Here is a 25,367-nt window from a genome sequence, read left to right as displayed (position 1 = left end):
TCCGTTAAGGCAAAAGAGCGTCACCCCACTGCTCCAAAGGAAAAATACATTGATAATAACATATCGTTATTATCATTGTATTTTTCCTATGGAAGTCAGTGGCTCGCAGGGCAGGACTAGGCAGCGCAGGGGAAGGAGTGGTTTGCACTCCCTAAGTGTGCATGACTGCTTGGTCGGCCCTCTTGCGCTGGCCAAGCATTACTGCACACTTTGCATGTTCCAGACAAAACTGAATTACACAGCTTGGTAAGGAACATGCAAAGCCTCCCTGTACCCGTTGGAGCGCCGAACCACTGTGCTCAGACCAATCACAATGCTGCATTGGGGAGCCACTGTGATTGGCTCAGGAGAGCCTGCTTCCTGTTACTGCTGCCAGCTGGGACTGAAACCGGAAGATGAAGAGGACGGAGGGAAGGCGGCTGTCCGTCCATTTCAGGCAAGTCCTATTTATATTCTCTCATCGGATAGCAGCCACTACTACTAGTGAGTGCACAAAACATGAGTTTGAACCTAATATAGGAAGAGGAAAATCATAGACGGCCCTTTGAGTAATAGGCATGATTTTGAAAGACATACAGACTGCAAAAGGCAAACAGTGCAGCTGTCTCATAGGTGATGAGACCCGATCTACACAGCAATTTAACCATAATGCATGCCATCTGGACTCCTTTGCAACTTGTGCAAGCCCTTTAACATACCTGTGTAAAAGGCATTGCATAGACCTATTCAGCTCAGCCAATGAACATAGCAACTGTAGATAAATCACCTTGTTATACAAAAGCAGGATACTAAAAAAAGATCTTTTAGTAATAATAGGTGTGTTGACCTGAACCTGCATATTTAGGGGAGGATAACTAATAACATATAAGATTTTTGAACTCACATATAGGCGCAACATCAGTGTCAGCCAGTTTAAATCTGAAGAAATTGATGTTCCAAAGAATCAGCTTCCTATCAGGAGCCTTATCAAAATCTGTCTTCTTGCTGTTTAATTGAATCCAGTTGTTTTTCATTCAGTTGCTAATCTGCACATAAATAGATTGAAGCTCAGTATCTTCACTCAGATCATGGTTAGCAGTTATCACCAGTTAACATTACAGCATATCCTTTGCGTTGTGGGTAAAGTCAACTACCAAATCGTGGCTGCAATGGAAATCATCCAGATTTCTCTTGTTGTTCGAATTGTCTTCAAATAACATTGTCGCTTCAGGACCCTTTGCCAGCAATTTGGATTTAAATGCAATGAAGCACTAATTGGATGACCTCAAATGTTATGGGTCATTTGATAATTATTGACTCCTATAAGAATGCCGATAATTGTCAAGTGAGTTTTCTTCACTAGAAACCATTATCTATCTGATATGCACTCTCATTGACTACCAACACTTAACTCATTAATTACCTGCACTCTCTCCCTCATTACCTAACTTACTTATTCAGAGACACATTCACAGAGACTGTTGTCCATTACTGGATCTTTTTCTGAAACCTTACAAAGTTGAATGCAGCCCCTTCTGTGCCACATGTTTCTTACCTTAACTCTGCACTGTGTTTTTTCAGTTGAAGTGCTGTGGCGTGTATAATGTGTCTGACTGGATATCTGAGGTTCCATCATCGTGTTGTGAAGACAATGTCTCAAACTGCTCTTCTACACTAAAGTACTTCAAAGAGGTGAGAAGAATAACTAAATATTGGTAAAATGTACATTTGTTTTTATTATATATGTTGGACTTGGCCCTCTCTGCAGGGTCACCCCAAAGCCTTTTGTCTTCAACTATCCTGTTTTCTGAATTTCGTATTTGTTGGCATGGGCATTCTGTGCACTTTACACCACTGCTTGCCAGTGCTGAAGTGCTTGTGCCGCTCCCTAAAACTTGGCATATTTAATTTACTTAAAAGTCCTTTTTAAGGTCGTACTATATGTACCCAAGGCCTGTAATTTAAATGCCATATGGGGGCCTGCAGCACTCATTGTTCCACCCACTTAAGTAGCCCATTAAAACATGTCTCAAGCCTGCCACTGCAGCCTGTGTGCAGTTTTAATCTGACAATTCGACTTTTTGCCAGACCTGAACCTTCTTTTTTTCTACATAAAAGTCACCCCTAAGGTAGGCCACAAACAACCCACACCAAAGGCTGCACAAGATTGAAAAGTTAGAACATTTGTTATTAAGTTGTACATGTCCTGGCAGCGAAACTGTCCCCAAATTAATGTTCCACTACTGTACGATCTACCTTTACCATAGGATAACACAGCGTTACCTTATTTCTTTTAATAAGTGCTCATTTTGTATTCAAAACAGGTACAAATGTCACATTTGCTCTCAAAAGAATTGCAATTTAATGGTAAAGTAGGATTTTGACCCACAATTCTGCAAACGGCACTGTGAGAAAAGTTGGCATATTTTTGTCCTAACTTTTTGGTGTCTGCAGCCTGTGTCCTGGGTCATATGACTGTGAATAGTTGGCAGTTGACCTTTGTGTATTTCCTCCACAACAGTGAGACAAAGGGGAACAAGATGTTGGCAGAATGAGCCATCTTGATAGGATAGGAGGAGCTTTTCCCTGACCCACTTACATTTTGAAGGACTGTCTCCAGCACGCTCACAAAGGAAGTTAACACCTGCCTTTTGTCATCCTTTTTACATCCTAGCTTACTTTGAGCCTTTACAGGGGAAGGGAAGAACTTTCCAGAACGAGATGTGATGGTGGCCAGGATATCACCCCTACTTCAATGGCTGGCACCAGGCACGAACATTGGACCTCCTAAACCAATCTTCAGTACACTACTGGGCTCTTGGACTATAGAAGAAGGACGGCCTTATTTCCCAGAGGGCTGCCTTTATGCTTGAGGCCTGCCTTTATCTTCAGTGGACTGCCTTGCTGCTACCAGATGACGGCTCTGTTACTTGAGGCCTACCCTGCTCCCAATGAAGAAAGACTGGATCTGCTCCCTTAATTCCAGGCTTACCTGAGTGACTACAAGGGTCAGTTGGCTGACCTCCTGTTCTGAGCAACAGGGATAAAATAAGTTCCGGAGGCCTCCCTACAACTGCCTAGCTGACCTGCTGCAACTGGACCTACCTGACCTGCATCTATATCTGCCTGAGCCCTGCTGGCCTCTGCTAGAGTGAGTCCCTGATTACCAAGAGATGCCTCTCCAGGTTCTGGACCCTTGGCTGGCATCAGAATGTACTCCCCTGCAAAGAAAGGTGAAATCCTGGAGGTTTGGGTTCCTCACGACTGCAAACAGGCTCGTTCATGTCGAGGTTCTGCCGCCCTGATGACCGCCAAGGCTAAGCTCTGGTGAACCCGACTCTTCACACCACAGCAACCACCACCAACGATCAGCAACACATGATCTGCACTTCCTGCAAAAGTAACAACAACCTGCAGCAACAACAGTCTGTGAAGCCTAGCCAAATATTCGCACTTCAATGAAGGCCATCCGCGATGCCAGGCCTGCTCTTCGCACTACTGAGACAAACATCTGTGACAATGTCCCTGCTGCTCGCGGCCTCCTCCACCATAAGTGTAACTCTTCATGCAGGACTTAAGAAGATAACTTTTTTCAGGTGGACTAACCTGGTCCCTGTATTTGTCCCACGCTTCATAGCTGTCAGCCTGAAATTGTGAGTTTACTCCGGTCTACCACAACCAGATGACCGCATGTGGTGTTTGGTGCTTTTAGGTGGTATAGCTACTTAACACTTTAAAGTTGCATATCTCCGATTCTACTGCTGATTGAATGTTTGTCGTTTTGGTGTAATTTTAATAAAATTTGGTGTATTTTTCCAGATTGGTTTTGTATCATTCTTTTGTTGTGTTTTCACTTCACTACGGTTAGAGTGCTGCATTAATTCTTCACACAGTGCCTCTAAATTAAGCATGACTGCTTTTGCGCTAAGTTACCAGACGGTTAAGTATAGGTTAATTTAGTGACTTTTGTGGTTTATGTTGACAGTGATTGTGTTTGTTGCTTAAGAAGGGTTTTCAACCCCTCCATCAAAAACTCAGTTTCCTACATATATGACATGGTTAATCGGTCATGAGAAGGCTAGCTCTTCAAATAATAACACGCAGGATGCTCAGACCTGCATAAAATAGCACATCTGTGACGCCACACACCCTCTCTGCAAAACATAGACTTCACTCCTATTCACTCACTTAGATGCCCGTTCTCACCTTCCACTTACTTAAGTGTCTATCCCAATTCGAGTCCTAACATGAGTCATTTTTATTAATTTAATTCCTTGTACCCTCAGAAACTATTCTCCATGCATCTTTTCAACAGAATGTATGACTGTTCACCTCTCTTAGACTATGAGGGGCATAGTCACAAGAAAGTGGCGAAGCGTGTCATTAAGCAAAGAAGGCGAACAACACACTTCGTCACTTTAGAAATACAGGGCTGCACCATATTTACTAGAATATGGTGCAGCCCTGCGTTTCTCCCTGCGCTGGCGCTAAATTTAGCTGCCTAGCACCAACGCAGGCACTCTTGCACCATAGTGCAAGGGTGCCTGTGTAAATGCCTGTGTAAATGCCTTTTTGTAACGTTTATGTACACTGCTTAATGCAGCACACATAGAAGTTGCAAAAAGGCCATTTTTAAAATGATTGTTTATTTGCAGGAAGGGACACCTTCCTGCCCATAAACAATCCTTGATGTTTTGCTGTTTCTATGTGTGCTGCACAACACAGCACACATGGAAACAGCAAGAACAAGGAGAAATAAAGCATTTTTCCTTGTTTCGCCTGTTTAAGACCAGGTTTTCCCTAGTCTTAATTTTGGAGCTGCCTCCTATTTACGCTGCTCTTGTAAATATTGTGCAGCGTCAAAATCAATGGGTGTTGTGGTGGAATGCCCACCACAACACCCATTGCCCACCCCTTTCACTCCAAGTGTAGCGTGAAACGATGCCTTATTTACAAGGTAGCGTTAAGCCACAATAAGTGGCTTAACGCTGCCTTGTAAATAAAGCAAAGCCCCATCACAACCTCACTGAAAGTGACGTTGTGGTGGCAGTTGTGTAAATATCCCCGCAAATGTATTTTTTTTACTTTTAAATTTTAGTGTGTTAGGTGGATCCTCAGCTGTGAGGAACCCAGAGGTGACAAGCTGAAGGCATGTGAATGGGATGTATATGTATGTGGGGCACTGTGTAGGTAGCCAAACAGCACGTACAGATGTTCCTGATTCACTTACCTCTGGTTTGAATCTGTGGCTACAAATACATCTCTTAGACCAACACATGGTTGATATAAATGAGATGTCTTTGGTATGGAACAACACAGTCTGTGCCAATATTGGATTCACATCTGAACCCCCACTGTACACGGGATAAAAAATCCAAGGTTTAAACTTTGCAGACAACTCTTCCTCTTTCGTAAGCTACAAAAGCAGAAGTATTGCTTACATGTTCTATGTATGGCACACACCTGAATGGGTATTCTTCAAAACTAAGAAGTGATTACATTTTGTGTGTGACACTATCAGGTAGACCTGAGTTCTAGGTCCAAATCGCTTTAATTTGGGACTTGGGGCTTTGCATCCTAGTATGAGACACTAACTTTGTGATAAGTACAAATACACTTAAATTCCTCAGATGTTTAGCCCTATTGGATTGCTTCAATCCCTCTTGCTTACACTTTCCTGTGTCCTTTGATGGGACTCCCCCGTGCTGCCCTCCGCACTGGGGCCATTGTGTGAGTGTGCTGCGAAAAGTGGGTCTGAACTTGATTGGAAGGGGTGCTTGGAAACACCTTGTTGAGAGTCGCAATTTGAAGACGACACGTAGTGCATCAATTGCTCCAAGGTTGTCACCTGTTGGGCCGCTAGTCTTGGTGGTAGGCTGCCTAACAGAGATACTTTCAAATTGTATACTAAAAGAAACATCTTAAACTTTGATCCTTGCTTGCTGGTTGGTGATTGCTTATTTTTGCTTGTAACATTTTATGTTTTTTGGGTGAAATCAAGTGTTCCCACTGATTTGAAGTCAGCAGCTAACTTTGAAGAGTTGGTAATATCTTTTGACATGTTATTCTATTTTCAGAAAAGTAGAATTGATAATGCAGACTCAGTCAAATTAGGTACTAATCCTAATGCTGGAACTGACGTATGTGAAGTTAAAAACATTAATGTAGGTGGGAGTTAGAACAAAAACGCCTCAAAGTAACAAACTAGTTCCACTTCTTTTAATTGTTCTGATTGTTAGAAGCACATTGATTCTTCTTTAGAGTCTTGTCCAATTAACAGCACATTTAGTCCGTCTCTAGAAACTCTACTAGCTGCTGTAAATGAACGAGAAGTTGATTCAATGGAAGTTTCTGTTATTGGGGAAGAATCTATTGATGGGCAAGGAGAAGCTATATCTGGCCACGAAGTAGCAGATGAAAAGCATGCTCAACAAGTTTAATGTGGCGTATTTCCCTATGTTGAGATCTGAAGGTAAGCTTGGTTGATCACCACTTATATATCTATGTTAGATTTACTATAATTCAGCTTTGGATTAAACTTAAAACACCAAGCACAGATGCATCCTTATTATACTTCTTAGTCAAACTAAATTGGGTCAGAGGTAAGCTTTCCAGTAACCACAGTCTTTCATATTTTATTGGTTTGAAGCAAGGGTTTATTTTAGACGATTTTCACAGTACATGGCTGATTTTCAGGACTACTTTCATTCAGTCAAACGCTACTCTCCAAACAAGGCCAAAAACAGATGCGTATGACATAAGATCTGATGATTGAATGCTTTTCTCCTAGACACATGAATGCCTATTGAGGCTCCTGAGAGCATAGTAGGTCTGCAACAAAGTCAGCCACCGGAATATTAACTAAGACCAAGATCAAGACCATGGCTTTGGAAGAAACATTTTTCATGGTTCTTTGATGACAGAAAGATTGAAAATGTCAATGTCAATTCTTGTTTAGGCATTTAACAGGTTCCATTATTAGATGAAAATTACAATGATCAACTATTTTCAACATGCATTGACGGAGACAAACTGATTCCAAAGATTCATGCTTGCCTCGAATGGGCATATATTAGGAAATCATTGAATGCCCTATAAATGAGAGTTGACTCTATCCTGCGTTACGGTATCATGACAATGGCAGCATGCACAAGCAACAAGTTGGATGACATTAGAGTTAAATGTATCCAAAATCTTCTATGCTTAAATATCTCACCCCCACATTGTCAAATAAGGATAGGTCTGGAACTTCTCATTTGTCAGCTCTATCTAAGGATCAGTGTAAAAAATATTGTTATTTATTAGTTGGGAGAGGGGTGAAAGCCCCACTCAAATTAACACAATCCTTGTCTGTGTGAACCACAAAAGTCACTAAATAAGACTGTGCTCAACCATCTGGTAGCTTTGCACGAAAGCAGTCGGGTTTAACTTAGAGTAAAAGTATGAAGTAATTATGCAGCGCTCAAACAGTATTAAAATCACACTCCAATTTAGGCAAAACAAGTATATTTTAATAAATGAAATGGCACCAAAACAACAACAATGTCTAGAACGAGCAATATAAGTTTATAGAGTGCTAGCTGAAAATAGCATAAAAAAAGGAAACAGCATTCATGGTTATCTGATCATGCTGGTGTGGGCCAAAGTTATAAATTCAGGCTGAATGTGATAGATTATGGGTATGATACAGGGACCAAGTTAATCTCCTCCAGAGTTACCTTGTGACATCCATTAGAGGGCCAGGCATTCAAGTTAGGGGGGTCAGGAGGAGGTTGTTGTCGCGGACAGTCTGTATTTTGAAGCAAAGAGCCAGTTACCACCAGAGCTTCCTGTTGGCAGCCGCGGGCTGCCATTGTCGGCACAAAGTGCAGGTGTCTTTTGAGAATTATGTGGGCGGTCATCGTAGATGGTTGTTTCAGTGCAAAGAGCCCACTCTGTGGTCACGAGGAGCCCAAACTTCCGTATTTTTCACCTGACGTTCAGGAAGAGTACACTCTGATGCCAGCCAAGGGTTCAGGACCTGGGGCAACTCTTGGGGAACCAGCACTCACTCCAGCAGAGGCCAGCAGCAGAGCTCAGGAAGGTCAGGTTGGTGCTGGTCACCTGGGAAGGTGCGGGGAAACCTCTGGAAGCTTGTTGTGTCCCTGTAGCTTAGACAAGAGAGTAACCTACTAGCCTTTAGAGTCACTTCAGGGGAGCTTGGGTTCAAGGCAACCAGATTCAGTCTTTCTTCTCCTGTGAGCAGGGCAGTCCTTCTTCTGAATCTTCCACAGGTCGATGAGTATTCCAATGAGAAGTTCTGAAGGTGCCACTTTGTATCAGGTGCTAGTCTTTCTGTGGAGGAATTATGTTGCTTTCCCCCAAAACTGGTTTGGTCACTTCTTCCCCTTCCCCTGGGTTTGGCTTCAAACTGTCAAGGGTGACAAAAGCAATGAGAAACCTGGTGTATGTTTCTTTTGTATGTGCTACAGGCAAGGTCCTTTGAAGTGTAACCATTGCAGGATACAACTCCTCCTCAGCCATCCTGTCAGGGAGACGTACTCCCCCCACACCTTGGCCTCTTTTGTTTCCATGTCTGAAAGGAATACACAATACACTACGGGAGAGCCATTCACAATCATGTGACCCTGGATACTGGCAGAAAGGTACCTTTGGCCTAGATTAAAAAATGCCAACCTCCTAAAAGTGACATTGCGAGAATAGTAGCTTACCATTAAAGGGGATTTTAAATTACAATTCATTTGAGTAAAAATAAATATTTTATATCTAGCCCTAAATTGAAGTTATTACTTATAAGTGTAATAAGGTAACCCAGTGTTAGTCTATGAGAGAGACAGCCTTTCAAGAGAAAACGACTTTATGAGTTTTTCACTACCAGGACAGGTAAAGCCTAAGTATACATGTTCTACTTTTCAAAGGCCATGCATTCTGCCCAATGGGTGTTTGGGGCCTACCTTAGAGGTAATTTATAAGTATTTAAAAAAATGTTTAGGCCTGGCAAAAGGTGTATTTTGTTGGCTCAAAATGCTGGTTTAAAACTGCATTGCAGGATGCAGTAGCAGGCCTGAGTAAATTGTTGCAGTGATACGTTAGTGGATGGCACAATGAGTGCTGCTGCCCACTGGTAGCATTTAATTTACAGGTTCTGGGTACATGTAGTACTATTTACTAGGGACTTACACCCTCACAGTAGGGCCTACACCTAATTGGTAAACTAAATCTACCAATTAGGTGGAGGCCACATTTTAGGGAGAGGAAACAATGACTTTACCACTTGTTAGCTAGGATAAAGTGCACAGAGCCATAATACCAACAAGAATGGGTTCAACCAAAGAAGGCCAAAAATGGCAAAAACCAGAGGTCATCCTGCTGAAAGGGCAGGGTCCAACAATCAGTATTTGTGCTATTTTGAGCCCCAAGGCAATGCTTAAGATACACATTATGAAAATTAAGTTACCGAAATGTACAACTATCCTAACCAGCCTGGATTAGCAATTGAATGTCTTTTTGAGAAACCGCGGTATAATATGTAGAACTCATGGGAAGGCTTAATAAAGTTAGCAATAGCTCAGTGCTCGCAGATCAAGAATAAGCTTTTTAAATAATCTTATAGGCTATAGCAATCGGAAACACATTTATTTATTTAATTTTTACACTATATTATGTCAATCTTTATTTAAATATTTGCTTAAAACAAATCAAGAAGAAATAATATCTATGAATAACACGCTGGGGGGTCTGGTGCTTGTGTAACCTTTATGTGGAAACAGTCAGGCATATATCATGTGCCTTCTCAAACCTGGTTGGTGCTCAGTGCCATTATCTCTGCCCTCTCTTTAGGAAATTGGGTTGCTGTACAATGGAGGAGGCTTCTAAGGCTTAACTAACAGTTTGATGCGTTATATGACTAATTTGTTTTGGTCTGTAACCTTAATTCTTAGTTTAAAGAATCACTTACATATGAGCACTGCAATGATGCGTAATAAGTTAATTTAAGTAATGTTGTGGTCGGATCATTTTTGTGCTTCCCAGAATAGTTTAATATCCACCTCAGACATATATTTTTTGGCATCCATTCAATGTGTGCTCCTAAACCTTTTACAAAAAAAGGTCGGTTTCACGTTCTTGGACACATTCTTTTTATTTAATAGCTGATTACTGACTGTCAGGCACAATAGACTATCTGACAGTGATCCCACTCATCTTCCATACATGTTTTTATCCAGTCCCGGGTGCCTACACCACCTTATACACATAGTCTTGCAAGTTCATGGACATCCTTAGAATACTTGATGAAGCATTCATTGTAACCTCTGTGGTTAAAAGTTTTGTTCATGGTTTGTGATTGCAATCCCCAGATAAACACTCTAAAGTGTTTCAAAGCCCATACACATGCTAAAGCTTCCTATTCTATCACTGAATATTTTTCTTCAGAAAGGAAAGGGAACTAAAAGCAAAAGCTAGGACACCATCTTTTGCAGTGCTGCTACACTGCACAAGAACTGCACCTAAATCCTTGTTATTTGCATTGGTGGTGATAATATTGTGGACTCTGATGGATAAATCCATGACAGGCAATTGCATTGACAGCAGCATTTTCAATTTGCTTCGAATCGTTTTGGCATTTTTCAGACCATTTGACCCAGAATATACTATTCAGCAATTGTTTATGTGAAAACATTTTCAGCACTTTACAACACATGCGTAGCATAAGATTGTGCTAATCCCCAAAATGCTTGCCTTAGGTTTCATTGCTACACCGCTGATTTCTTGCTCTAGTTAAGTTACGCAGTTTCCGCAAATCTACCTTTCTAATATTTCACAGTTGAACCATTCTTTTTTAAACTGCTTAGAATTTTAACCAGTCTCGAATCATGTTCTTTTCCCTTTCCAAATGTCAAAATATCATCCTGGAAAACTTTACACACTTCTCTTTGCTAAAAAAGTTAGCACATTCAAAAGACAACAGCAGTGGATGCCAAGCCAAACAGCATTCACTTAAACTGAAAACATCCATCAGATGTAATAAATGTGGTAACCTTTACTGTCTTTGTGTAGCAGAATCTGGTGGTAAGTGAATGACAGATCTGAAGAACCGGGTTTTCTTAGAACCCAGCGGTGCCAGGGACACACCCGAAGTCTTCGGATTCTCCTGTCTTGGCAAACAGAGACACGGAATACTTCTAGGTGGCGTCAGATATCAAATTTATTAGCTGCAGCTAGTAACAGTAAACCAAGCAATACAACACGGTGTACAACTCAGGAAACTGCTCAATTTTCGGAGAGCAAGACATCACCTTTCATGTACAATTTCAGTTCATTACGAATGCACACCCTCTGTGGCAAATTCTGACCAATGAAATACATTTTACATACATTATTACATTCCAAGAAGCTCACTTTACATCGTACCAACCCTCAAGTTAATTATTAGGAATGTCCCAAATTCAATTTCCACAAGTTGGGCAAACCCATAATTGAAAGCACTACCCATGTAATGAAAAGTCGTAAGGAAAGAAACAATTCAGATGTTGAGTAGGATAAGATATGTGCAAGAACACTAAAAGTTAATGATATCCTGAACATTGATTGGCAATTACAGACAACGATCAGTTAAAGAAATTGGCTTCGTGGAAGGGTCAGTTTCAGGTGACGGGGTCAGCATCTTTCAGTTCACTCACAAGTCGAAAAGGGCAAGTTAATGCTTACATGGACAACGAAGCCCATGCAACTTTGTTCGTTCGTTTATTTCCAAGGCCTACGTGAGGGCAACAGAAAATGGCGTCTCGAGCAACGCAAACAAAATGGAGTCCGGTCCCGAAAACCACGGAACCTCAGACCCTCCTTTTGCCATTACGTAGGCAATAACCTAAACTCACGTCAATCTGAATCCAGGTCTATATCTATTCTCATCAGGGCATCAAGGTGTTGCTGTAACATCATCTTATTATCCTTCACTTCTCTCGGGACGGGTCTTCTCACACAGATCGTAGCACAAAGACTACAAATGGCGGGACCACACTGGATGCATAAGCAACACGAGAAAAGAATTGCTAAAGCAATACCAAGAAACATCAGAATCTTCCATCCCCATTTGGACAGCAGTTCCCAAAACCATTCTATCAATGACCAGTTCCCTTTGTCTACATGTATAGACTCAGCGGACTTATGTAACCTCAAGATGGCTTGGTACACTGTTGGGGCGTTATCTGGTATGAAAACACAGCAACTAGACCCGATCAATTTACATACTCCACCTCTATCTACAAGTATAATATCTAAAACAAAGCGGTTCTGTAATGTCATAAGGCGATCCGCTTGAAGCTCAGCTGTAATATTGCTAAGGGCACCTGCAGTCTCATTGATAGTGGCCTCGACCACTCTCGTAAGCTGACGAATATTCCTACCATTAGCCATAGGACCCCAAAAGGGCAGAAAACCCTTAAAGAAGTCTCCAACTTCTTGTGCGACAGTATCTTCCGCATCGATAACACCTCTACCATATCTTGTCTTATGGTAATCGAAAGCAGTTGTATACGTAGGCGGAAGAAAAAATGCCACATAACATGTGCCTGAAAAATCAGAAGGCAACCATGTATATGCTCTGTCTTAACAAACAAATACGTGCCTTTAGCTGGCATGAACGGTGGAGATTTCTGGGACGTATAGACATAGGTGTGAACACACACACTCTTACCAAGCTGAGCTCTTGGATTCTGACCATTACCTTGCAGACAAAAATTACCTCGGTGGGGTATAATCCAAATAGGAGGAGACCTTTTCTGTCTCTCCTTTTCTGTCAAACTAATGCTATATCTCGTCTTGTTCCAACCAACATATGCTCGTACCTCGCATTATACGCATCGATATCTCTAATCATATCTACTATTCCCTGTATCAAGGCATTATTACTCGCATTATCTTTAACGGAGTGCCCATACTGACCCATTAGGCGAAAAAGGCAAAACCAAATATGGCATTCCCATTTCTGTCGTATGTGGCATAAGACCACAAACCCAACAATTTGTGGTATTTACGACTAGCTGATGCTGATGCAACATCTGTATAAACGAATTGCTCACAAATTCTAATCTTCGTGTCTGTTCATGTTCAGGTAATGTATGAAACTCATATGGAGAAACAGTAGAAAAAGAAAAAGTAGGTTGGGAGGTAGATGCAAGCGTCTGGTGTGTGACATAGAAAATCCAACCCACACATGCTAACGTAACATTCAAAAGCATTAGAAAACACATTATTAAAAAACATTTGTTACGAATTAATGTACACATTTTCACTCTAAAATTAACTCTCTTAACACCCTTGTCAGACTCAAAAGACTCCTTCCTCTAATGTGCTGCTCACGGCTATTACCTTCTTCACTTAAGTGTGCGCCAAGATCGCACTAACGACCCTGAACCACAGACCTTGTGTCAATACGCGGCTCACCCCTTAAGGCTGTACCGCGACCCTGCAGCTGAGTCCGGATGGTGACTCGAAAAAGAAAAAATCAAAAAAGTCTCTTGATCCGACAAGGTGTAATTCACTACATAAAAAATTCCAATCTTTATATTTGTCCATAGCAATAGGCTTTCTTGGCCTCAAATCGTAGCGTTCTTTACCAGGTACAGTTGGATCCTTAAATAAAAGTTCCAGATTGGTGGTGTCGATCTTTAGATGAGGAGGCACAGCAGCTTGCAGAACATCATCATCCTCGAGCTCTGATCGTGTCCATGTCAAATGAGCATCACTAAAAGGCACAAATCTAGGAATCCTTTCTCACTCTGAGTCTGCTATTCCATCCCTCACCCACTTATCATACGGTAAGGGCAAAGGAACTCGTTTGCAGTAGGTGGCATGCACCCAATTCTTTTTACCACCTACTCTAACAGCAGTCCGAGTTACCAGCAGAACTAAATAGGGACCAGTCCATCTCGGTTCCAAATTTTTGGCTCGCTGAAAGTTCTTGATTAGGACCTACTCTCCAGGTTGAATCGCATGGCCTGGATCTGCAGTAGCTGTCGGCAAACTGTCATAGACCTGTTGGTGGAGAACACGTAATTTAGCAGTCAAGTCATGTAAGTAATCCACCAACATAGGGTACTCAATACTGCTGTATTCTTTTGGACGAGGCACACCCCAAACATTCGCTGGACGACCAAAAACTATTTCGTATGGGCTAAATCCCACACGAGAATGCACTGTCGTCCTTGTTGACAAAAGAGCCAACGGCAAGGCATCCGGCCATGTAAGACCAGTGCTCGCTTGTACCTTAGCTAATTTCAGCTTCAAGGTACCATTGTAACATTCAACAAGTCCAGCAGACTGGGGGTGATTCGCTGCGTGGAACTTCTGCCTGATACCCAAACCAACGCATACTTTCTTCATGATTTGACCCACGAATTCACTCCCATTGTCCGACCATACAATTCTCGGCAAACCAAATCTGGGGAAATACTCTTTGAGCAAAACCTTGGCTGTAGACAAGGCAGTATTATCCTTTAGGGGGTAGGCCTCTATCCATCTGGAAAAAGCGCAAACAACCACAAGGACATACTTCAAATTATTGCATCTCTCCATGTGAATATAATCTAACTGTATCACTTCAAACGGATACGTCGGAGGAGCAAAATGACCAGCTGGAGTTGGAGTTCCCTTGCCAGGATTATGCATCAAGCAAATCATACAATGCTTCACCACGTTCTCAGCACATTTCGGAATTTCAGCATTCTGCCATACTGGAGCCAACAACTTGCATATTCCTTTCGAGCTAATGTGAGCCATTCCATGAGCCATAGTAACCACTGGGAGCACATACGCATCAGGCAACAACCATCGCTGGTGTTCTGACAACTCAACCCAACAACCCGTCGAATCCAACATACCCGTACTTTCTCTCCACGTACTCACTTCCTTTTCCGTAGCTTCAGCTTGAATTGACTTCACACTTTCTATTGTGTCTTCACACATTCCACCAGCCATAACCCAATTAGCAGGGCCCGCAACATACATACGGCTCATCATGTCTCTCGCTGTTTCCTTCGCAACTTCATTCACAAACGCATTCCCTCGACCTACATCATCCACAACTTTCTTATGCGCACTACACTTCACAATTGCAATCTGTTTTGGGAGAGTAAGTGATTCCAGAAGTTCATTCACTAACTGCCCATGCTGAATTTTTGTGGCATGGGAAGTAAGGAATCCTCTTTCTCTCCACAAACGTCCAAAACTATGGGCAACACCAAATGCATACTGGCTATCAGTATAAACATTCACTCGCTTTCCCTCTGACAACACACACGCTCTAGTCAGTGCTATTTGCTCTGCTGCTTGAGCTGAATTCTGTGCTATGCGTGCTGTTTCAACAACTGTATGTAAAGTTGTGACAGCATATGCCGCAGTCGTCTCACCATTCGGAAGCTTGAAACACGAACCATCTACCCATAAAGTACCATTAACATTCTCAAGAGGAGTATCTTTTAGGTCAACTCTAGCCTTCGTTTCCTCCTCTGTCCGGAGAACACACTCATGCTGTTCTTGAGCATCCGTCTCTGTAGAGATCGGCAACAACGTAGCTGGATTCAACACATTACATCTTTTAATGTGAACATGGCTAGCCAAAAGTTTCAACTCATAACCTGAAAGACGTGCACTAGTAAGGTGCTGAGTCTTGGTCCTGTTCAATAAAGTATCCACTGCATGTGGGACCGTCACAATCAACGTATTATCCAATACCAAACCAGCAGACTGTCTGATAGAAACAGCCGCTGCCACTGTAGCTCTCAGACAACTCGGCAATGCTTAAGCCACCGGATCTAACGTAGCTGAAAAAGACGCACATGGGCGTTGCTTGTCTCCAAATCTCTGTGTCAATACTGACAAAGCGCAACCTTCTCTCTCGTGCACGTACAACGTGAAAGGCTTACTATAATCTGGAGTACCCAACACAGGAGCCGAACAAAATGAATCGCGCAATTCAGAAAAACTTTTCTGACAATCATCAGACCAGGGAAGAGGATGCGGAGTATCTTTCAGAGTCAATGCTAACAGAGGTTTCGCTAACAATGAGAAATTGGGGATCCACTGTCTACAATACGATGTGATTCCTAAAAAGGCACGCACTTCTCTCTGTGTGGATGGTATACTCATTTGCGCAATCACTTGAATTCGTTCTGGGGTCAACCTTCTTCCCTCCTTCGACAAGAGATGACCTACGTAGGTTACCTCTTGCCGGCAATACTGTAACTTGGAAGGTGACACTTTATGATGAAGGTCAGACAAATACCGCAACAGAGAAAGGGTAGCCTCTTTACAAATCTTTTCGTCATCAGCAGTAATCAACAAATCATCAACGTACCAACAGGCAACACAAAACCATCAAGCTGAGTTTTCAACGCTTGACTATAGATGGAGGGACTTTCACAATAACCTTGAGGAGCTCTCTTAAACCGGAAGCTTCGGCCTCCTAAAGAGAAGCCAAAAATATCTCTACTCTCCTCGGCAATCGGAATACTGAAGAAAGCATTCTTCAAGTCGATGACAGAAAACCAGGCTGCCGAAGCAGGAATCAGAGTCAACAAAGCAGTGATATCAGGGACAACAGGAAACTGGGGCACAACAATCTTGTTGACCTCTCGAAGGTAGATCACAAACCGGTACACAGGTGGCTGAGAAGTACACACATTACCTCTCGTTTCTTTAACTACACCCTTCTCAACCAGATCATAGACAATCGCTAATAGAGCTCTCTCACCATCGCTCGAAATCTTGTATTGTGGAATACGAGGTAGCCTAGAATTCGACTTAAGGGTAACAACATAGGGTGGAATCTGCAAAAGACCAACATCATTGGGACCTGTAGCCCAAAGCGTATAAGGAAGCGAACGCAATTCCAGTGGCAGACAATCTTTAGACAAATACGTTGGAGAAATCACTTTCTTACCAAGGGTAAGTTGTACTCCTGAAGGAGAACAATGCAATGTTGCATATAATCTTTTCAGCAAGTCCAAACCCAACAGATTCTCACCACAACCAGTCGTTAGAATAAGTGGAGCTTCCAATTCACAAGGACCAATGAAAAGGGACAAAGGATTAGAAACCGGATTACGAACTGGGGCGCCTGAAAATCCTACTGAAACATTGGGAAAGCCAGACAAAGGTGCACCAGGAAGTTTAGAGTGCATAATAGAACTCTTTGTCGCACCAGTATCCAAAAGAAAAGGTTCTACCACACCTGATGTAATCACTTCAACATAAGGTCCACTCTGATCTACTGGAACTGACACTACGCCCTCACTTTGCCCTTGGCTGTCCTAGTTATCATTATAACCAGAACTCTCACCTTCGACATAGTAATCCTCAACATAGTACTGAGCAGACTGACCACTCGGTACATTCTGTCTATCAAAATAATTCGCAGAATTCTGTAGGGAAGAGGAACGCTCATTCTGGGGTAACACACCACGTCCCCTACCCCTAGGAGCTTGCTGGAAACCACCACGACCTCTCTGACCAGATACGCCATTCGCATGTTGTAACAAAGCTGGGCAACTATTCTTGAAATGACCTTCCTCTCTGCAATAAGCACACTGATTAGGGCCAGTAAAGAATCGCTGAGCATAAGGTTCAGGCTTCTGTAACAATCTCTGAAACTGTGGAGGTTGCTGAAACTGAGGCTGATTCGGACGAGGCGGATAAGCTTGCTGCAAAAGAACTTTCGTCTTTAAATCTTTCGTTTTCTTCTCCGCTTTATCCTTTTCATCTTTATCCCTATTCCCATAATATTGTGCAGTAGCCAATATCTGGGCTGACGAAGAAACAGCCCATGAACTCTCTGAGTCCTTTAACTTATTAGAAAGTTCGGGAAGCAAATTAAAGACAAATTTATCCACGAACAACCTTTGACCACCTTCAGTACTCATGTCCTGACCACTATGATCGATAAACGTTTCTTCAAATCTAGTGAAGAAATCAGACACACTCTCATCTTTCTTCTGCTTGCATGCTGCTAACTTGTCCCAATTCACTCGTAAAGGAGGCATTATAGTTTTCATCAAATTAATAATTCTATCAGGTAATTCTGCAACTAAAGGCTCAGGTTTGGCACCTTCTACTTGCCGACCATCTGCAGCAACAATATTAGCCCACGTATCTCCTAATTCTTGCGCATGATTCTCATGACGAATCTTCGCCCACAAAGGTTGCGGAACTACATTACCCATCAACATATCGATGTCAGCTAAATTCATAATACACGCATCAACTGTCTGGGACAACTCCTTGTAATAACCAGCAGGATTCTTACGAGGGTCAGGTAAGGTCTGCTTAAGAGCCAAGACCTCTGCTCTCTTCCAAGGAACATGTACCCATACTCGCTGAAAATGTGCCGGTACGGTATTAATGTTATGAGCGGCATCAGCCTGAACTGCGTCTCTCCATACAGGAGGAACCTCTCTCATAGGATACTGCTTCACTTTCCTCCTAACAGAAGAATCAGATTCATACAATGGCTGAGGCGGTAACCTAGACCTGAAAGCAAGTATCGTATCTACGGCATCTGTAACATCGGACTCCACTATCGTCCCTTTAGGAAACTCTGACTGAACATCGGGCACTTCATGCGGAATCGGACCCAACTCATTATTTTCCCATTCCTGACGCAGAAAAGTACACATTACATCAAAAACATACCTTTGCTTAGGCGGTTCCCACTGAAAGAAAACATCCATAACCGCAGGCAAAGTATACCTGGAAGCATTTAAAATCCATCTACGAGCCAACAAATCCAACACTGCCCGTTCCTCGGGACCGGGAAGCTGACTACGGCTCTGCTTATGTTCCGAAACAGGGGTCATATTCAATGCCCCAAAAAGTGGAGACAACAAATTAGCCACAGTCTCAGTCATTCGTTTTCAAGCGGAAGGAGAAGAAGTAGGCGTAAAAACAGGAAAATGAATATCTTGAGGCAAAGTAGGAATAAGAGCAGTAAGAGTCTGAGATGCAGAAGTAGAAGGCAAAGGAGTTTGAGGCAAAGCTGGTAGCAAAGATGGCGACCCTAGAGTGGGATGCGCAGTAGGAGGCAAAACCATCTGTGGAGCACTGGGTGGCTGAACAACAGCAGGAGGTTGAACAACAAAGGGTGGAACAACCGAGGGTAATGGAGGCGCAGTAGCACCCTGCACATAAGGGGGTGGCAATCTCAGTAGATGAGAGATCAAAGGATCTTTTTCAAGGTCTTCAATTACTTTCAGAGGAGAAGGTGGCAAGGCCGGATAACATTTATCTACGGTCATTCAACGCTGTCTATCTAAAGCTTCACTCGCACGCTCTTCTCCATCTTCCCTAAACTGCCTAGCAGCTTGTAATATTGACATATTCTTATCTTTCCTATCTCTTTTTGCTTGCTTAATTTCTGGCTGTTTGGCTTCCTTTCGCCAAAGGCGGAAAGAGTCAAACATTGCCGGCCGGGAATTCTTCTTAAATAGCGCAACTTCCAGATTATCTAGAATATTTAATTTGAAACTACCATGTTGGGGCTATCGTAAAACACCATCTTTTTTAGTATAGTGGACCCACACTTCATTATAAGCAATGGGACCCACTCCGTGTTTTGAATAGAGCTCATAAGTCGGAGTTTCAACCGGACGTATCGGACACGAATCCTCCAATCGGGAATCCCTGTTACAACCACAACTAAACCATTTCCTAATTTTGCTAAGACCAGGCATCTTATAGCTCACTAATCTAGCTTAAAACTTCAAGGGGTTATCAACTATCGATACACTCGTAAATATACGAGCCCCTCGGCTTCGGCTATTGCAACATTCGAATCAAAACCAAGAACCAAAACAAAGTCATGGGAGCGACCCACTTATACTTAACCAAAGTATCTGTCACGCCACCAGAAGACCGTCGAACGTCTCGCTCTACAAAGGATCAATCAAGGGTCCAAGACAGGGCGACAGTCAGGGCAGCAGTCCTTCGTAGCCGTCGGAAAGCGGGAAGCCTCGCTGAAAAGACCTTCGGTCCACGTCGACATGCAGGGGTCAATGAAGTGGCGGCCTTCCTCCAGAATTTCCTCATGTGGCTCCTCATGATCCTCAGGCTTGGACCGGTACCGCTGAAGTCGCCCCATGTTGGGCGCCAACTGAAGAACCGGGTTTTCTTAGAACCCAGCGGTGCCAGGGACACACCCGAAGTCTTCGGATTCTCCTGTCTTGGCAAACAGAGACACGGAATACTTCTAGGTGGCGTCAGAGATCAAATTTATTAGCTGCAGCTAGTAACAGTAAACCAAGCAATACAACACGGTGTACAACTCAGGAAACTGCTCAATTTTCGGAGAGCAAGACATCAACTTTTATGTACAATTTCAGTTCATTACAAATGCACACCCTCTACGGCAAATTCTGACCAATGAAATACATTTTACATACATTATTACATTCCAAGAAGCTCACTTTACATCGTACCAACCCTCAAGTTAATTATTAGGAATGTCCCAAATTCAATTTCCACAAGTCGGACAAACCCATAATTGAAAGCACTACCCATGTAATCAAAAGTCGTAAGGAAAGAAACAATTCAGATGTTGAGTAGGATAAGATATGTGCAAGAACACTAAAAGTTAACGATATCCTGAACCTTGATTGGCAATTACAGACAACGATCAGTTAAAGAAATTGGCTTCGTGGAAGGGTCAGTTTCAGGTGACGGGGTCAGCATCTTACAGTTCACTCGTAAGTCGAAAAGGGCAAGTTAATGCTTACATGGACAACGAAGCCCATGCAACTTTGTGCGTTCGTTTACTTCCAAGGCATACGTGAGGGCAACATAAAATGGAGTCTCGAGCAACGCAAACAAAATGGAATCCGGTCCCGAAAACCACGGAACCTCAGATCTACTATGGAAAACCATTTAGCACCCTAGATCGTAGCTGAAAAATCCTCAATTTTAGGTAACGTAAATCTAGCCGATGGAGTGTTGTTATTAAGATAGCAAAGATCCACACATAATCTAATTTTGCTAATGGCACTCCATGCAGTCATCAAGGTGGCAAGCCAATCAGAAGCCTTAATAGGCTCAATCAAATCCGCTTCAGATAATTTCTCCAGCTCTTTCACTGCACCCTTCCTCAACAACATCATGTCATGCCTAACATTGTGGACCTTCAAGCAGGTATCTTTCTTTAATAAAATTTTTGTCCATTAAACACCATCGGACACGTCTTTTGCAATCAACTCCTTTTAGTCTTCCCTTCATGAGCAATCAGTATCTGTTCACCACTGCTAAAATCAATGGGCCTGATTCACAAAGGTATTTACATGTAGTAAAATAACTACTCTGGAGTCTCCGCACTTGGGATGGAATCTCCGCACCACCCCGAGTGTGGAAACTCCGCACTTGTAACTTTACTTCACGTGAATACCTTTGTGAATCAGACCCTAAGACAATGTGGGGATTATCCTGGTTAAGCCATCCTAATATGGATAGCCATTTCTGAGCAATATACAATTATTCTACAGATTTTCAAGTCTGAAAAGCTGTAACCTAACATTTCTACTCCTTCTCCATATTTATTTATTTATTTTTTGCACTTGTACTGCGCAACGGCTACCCAAAAAGGGTTTCCCGGCGCATCTTTGCTGTTTACAGATAGAAAGGATCTTATTTGTCGAATAACCAAGTTTTTAGCAACTTTCGGAAACTGGGATAGTTAGGTTAATTTCTCAGTGAAATGGGGAGAGAATTCCAATGAGACGGGCCTAAGTAGGCAAAAGATTTTCCTCCTATGCGAGTACGCTTAAATTTAGGGACACTAAAGCGACCCTGAGTAGCTGATCTGAGGTTCCTGGATGGAATATAGCAATTTGCCAGTGAACAGACATACTTCGGAGCTATGTTGGCTTTTATTTTATACATATAAGTGAGTGCTTTAAATTTCACTCGATTCTCAATGTTAAGCCAGTGAAGTTTACGTCGGAATGCCGACACTGATTCCCTTTTTGGTACCTTACATAGTAATCTTACTGCCGCATTTTGGGCCATCTGTAGACGATGGAGGTTGGCCTTATTTGATCCTAGGTAAAGGACATTTCCGTAATCTAAGCGGGATGTTATTAAGGCATTCACCACCGTTTATTTTGTTGATTCAGGGAGCATCCAGCAGATTTTTCTTAGCCACCATATGATAGAAAAACAGGTGGCTGCCACTCTAACTGATTGTGCATGCATGCTCAAGGTATCATCTAAGAGTACCCCTAGGTTACGAACTTGCGAAACTGGGTTTGGAAGGTTGCCCATTTTCTCTGGCCAGTGTTTCTGGCTCCAGAGATGTTTCTGTTTCCCCAAGATGACAACCTCTGTTTTTTCTCCGTTAAGTTTTAAAAAGTTTTCCTTCATCCAGGTTGCGATGTTGTTTAGTCCAGTTTTGAGCGTGGAGATGTCATTTACATTTACATTTTGTGCCGCCAATGAGAAAATTATTTGTGAATCATCGGCATGGGAATGTATCGTGAGTCCCGACTCTTCAACTAACTCGGCCAAAGGATTAACATAAAGGTTGAAGAGAAGAGGACTCAGGATAGATCCCTGTGGTACGCCGTGCCTGAAGGAATGCATTTCAGAACATGCATTTTGAGAGAAAACTTGAAATGTCCTATTAGAAAGAAAATCCTGGATCCATTTCAAAGCATCCCTACTAATTCCTATGTCCCTCAGAGTGTTTAAGAGCACTTTGTGTGAGATGGTATCGAAAGCAATGCTCAAATCCAATAGGATGAGCGCTACTGTATCTTCTCTATCCAATTTCTGGCGGATCGTCTCTGTCACGCCCAGGAGGGTGGTTTGCGTTGAGAAACCCACCCTAAATCCGGATTGTGACTGATGAAGCAATTGGTGAGTATCCACATATTGTGTCAACTGAAAGTGAATATGTTTTTCCAAAATTTTTGATAATATTGGAAGTAAGGAAATGGGACGATAATTTTATGTATCCGTTGTATCTGCGTTAGGTTTTTTCAGCAAGGGGTGAATCATAGCATGCTTCCAGAGTGAGGGGACTTTGGCCTCTTTGATTGACATGTTAAGTACCTGTGTTATAATAGGTATCACCGCTGGATTTAACTGCTTAAGAATGTTGGCTGGGATAGGGTCTCTTGGTGACCCGGATTTGATTGAGTTTAATAGGTCTTCAACCGTGTTCATAGTTAGAAGGGGCCAATCTTTTAATTCGTACTCGATCTTTCCTTGGTTGGGAGTCTGCATACTATCTGATGCAGGGACCATTGGTCTTGGGGCTTCCGTTTCCTGTAGGATGATATCTTGATAGATACCTTCCACTTTATTTATGAAGAAGTTCGCTAGTTCTTCACATTTAGATTGTGACAGAGTAGGTGGTTTGGCTATTGCATCCGAGCCGGCTAACGTTTTTACTGTGTTAAAGAGTATTTTTGCACAGTTTGAGGGCTTCGAGATGGTTTGATTCTCCATTATACTCGAAGGTCTAGTACCTAATTCTATTACTTTATTACATGGCTTATTAAAAAGGTTTTCCTCCACACATCCTCCTCAATACTCATATATGTTGAGCCAGAATACATTATTACCCAAATACTCACACCCCAATTGTCATATGGCGTAATATTTCTAACCACCATCAACTGTATTCAAAATAAAAAAAAATTGCAAATTGAAAATGGTAGCAAAACTAGGTTACTCTTTCTGTTCAGAGGACGATTTTTCTTCTCCTTCAATGCACCTAACTCTTTATCCTTTAGTCCTGCATATATTTGGGAATGTCCTAAAGTGCCAGACAGTGCCCCTCTGTTTATCACAATTTACTATAAGCCAAATGGTTGCTGCAATTACATTAATAACATTATCATCCTGTGCTGTTTTCTTTCTTTTTCCATCTTCCATTCATCATTCATCCATTCCTCACCCAAGGACACAGAATAAAAAAGAGACATATATTAATTTTACTAGCAGTGTATGAAAAATAGATTTGAGCCCTATTATTGCTGAGAGTCCACTTACAGAATGGAAATTGTTGTCTGCAAATCCTTACCTTGTGAATTGAAGCTAAAGCAATGATCCCTCCAACAACGTGGAGTTGAGGAGTTCAGGTAGTCCTGCATAACCGAGTGGGCAAAATGGCCCACCATGTGGACTTAAAAATAGATGCAGTAATGCCTCATGAAAGTAAGGGCATATGCGCAGGTGGCCTGATAGCAGATGTCCAAAACTGGAACATCTCCAGTGGGGGCAGTGGTAGCAGGCTTTGCTCTGTTGGAATAGGTCCTAAGACCTCGGTTCTTCTTTTTTGACAGGGCATGACACAGTTTCATGCTCAAAACAATACATCAAGATAATGTATGTTTATGCAAACCTAACAAACAGTCCTAATTTCTTTCTGGATTGAAAATAAGGACACATTATAGGTCTAAGCGGTGGAGCATCTCTTCCTCTGTAGATGAATGTGGTGACAAATAAAGAATGCAGGGAGTGTGGTGGACTGCCCAAATGTAAAGATAGCCGCATTTGCGGAAGAAAGGATATAAATGTCCTAAGTACAGCTTGTCAAGGAATGGCAGCATACAGTGACTGAACTGACAAGATCTGCAGCATATTGTTGCAATGCACAGAAGTGACTGCAGCGAGAAAGACAATTTTCAAGGTCAAGGGTCTAAGTGTACAACTCTACAACTGTGTAAGGGCTCGAAAAGAGCACACATTAGAAAAGTTATGATCCAATTAGGGTCCCACTGCTGCGGAATAAACAGTGCCCAAAGCAAAGCCTTGCTAGGCCAAACACAAAACAAATTAAACAAGAGATTATCATATAGTTTTGCCTGTAGTGTGTCAACTTCTTTCTCTGCACACTAGGCAACAAATTTAGCCCAAAGGCCTGAATATACAGACTTAGTGGAGGAGCGGGGAGCACTAAGAATGGCCTTCATCTCATTCAGAGGAAATTCAAAACCTCTCAGCTGATTTTGCTCAATCATGGAGGTGTAAATTGTGGAGATTCAAGTGTCAAACCTTGTCTTATTGTTTGTACAGCAGAGTCCTCCAAAAGGCCATCAACTAGGAGGGCATATGCTGAGTGTTAAGAGGTTGGAGTACCAACAGCTCTGAGAGCTTTGTTTGGGCCCATCTGACGTTCCTCAGGGTCCAGGCGATCAGCAGCAGATATGGAAATGACTGAATGGATGGGAGGGTCCTAGTGCCCATCGGCCTTTATATGTGATTGCCGGAGCTATACATTGGAATGTATTGTGAACAAGGAGCCAGTGAGGCCATTGAATCTGAGTGGGGATGGATTTTGAGAATAAGGCATTCCACCATGATCTGTAGCAGTTGAATCCTCCACATCAACTATTTGGGGA

At 42.4% G+C, this 25,367-nt stretch overlaps 1 protein-coding gene across 2 annotated transcripts in view; it reads left to right on the top strand.

Moving 5' to 3' along the window:
• CD53 (CD53 molecule) overlaps positions 1 to 25,367 on the top strand; it is a 269,108-nt gene that overhangs the window by 214,141 nt on the left and 29,600 nt on the right. For both annotated transcript variants that reach the window (XM_078644132.1, XM_078644131.1), the window contains exon 6: positions 1,561 to 1,671. In XM_078644132.1, the coding sequence (XP_078500258.1) occupies positions 1,561 to 1,671 (111 nt within the window). The remainder of the gene's footprint in view (positions 1 to 1,560; positions 1,672 to 25,367) is intronic.

This window comes from Lissotriton helveticus, chromosome 5_1 (genome assembly GCF_964261635.1).
Source record: "Lissotriton helveticus chromosome 5_1, aLisHel1.1, whole genome shotgun sequence".
Lineage (NCBI taxonomy): Eukaryota > Metazoa > Chordata > Amphibia > Caudata > Salamandridae > Lissotriton > Lissotriton helveticus.
Note: the sequence above shows the minus strand (reverse complement) of the source record. Positions and strands in the feature narration are given on the sequence as shown.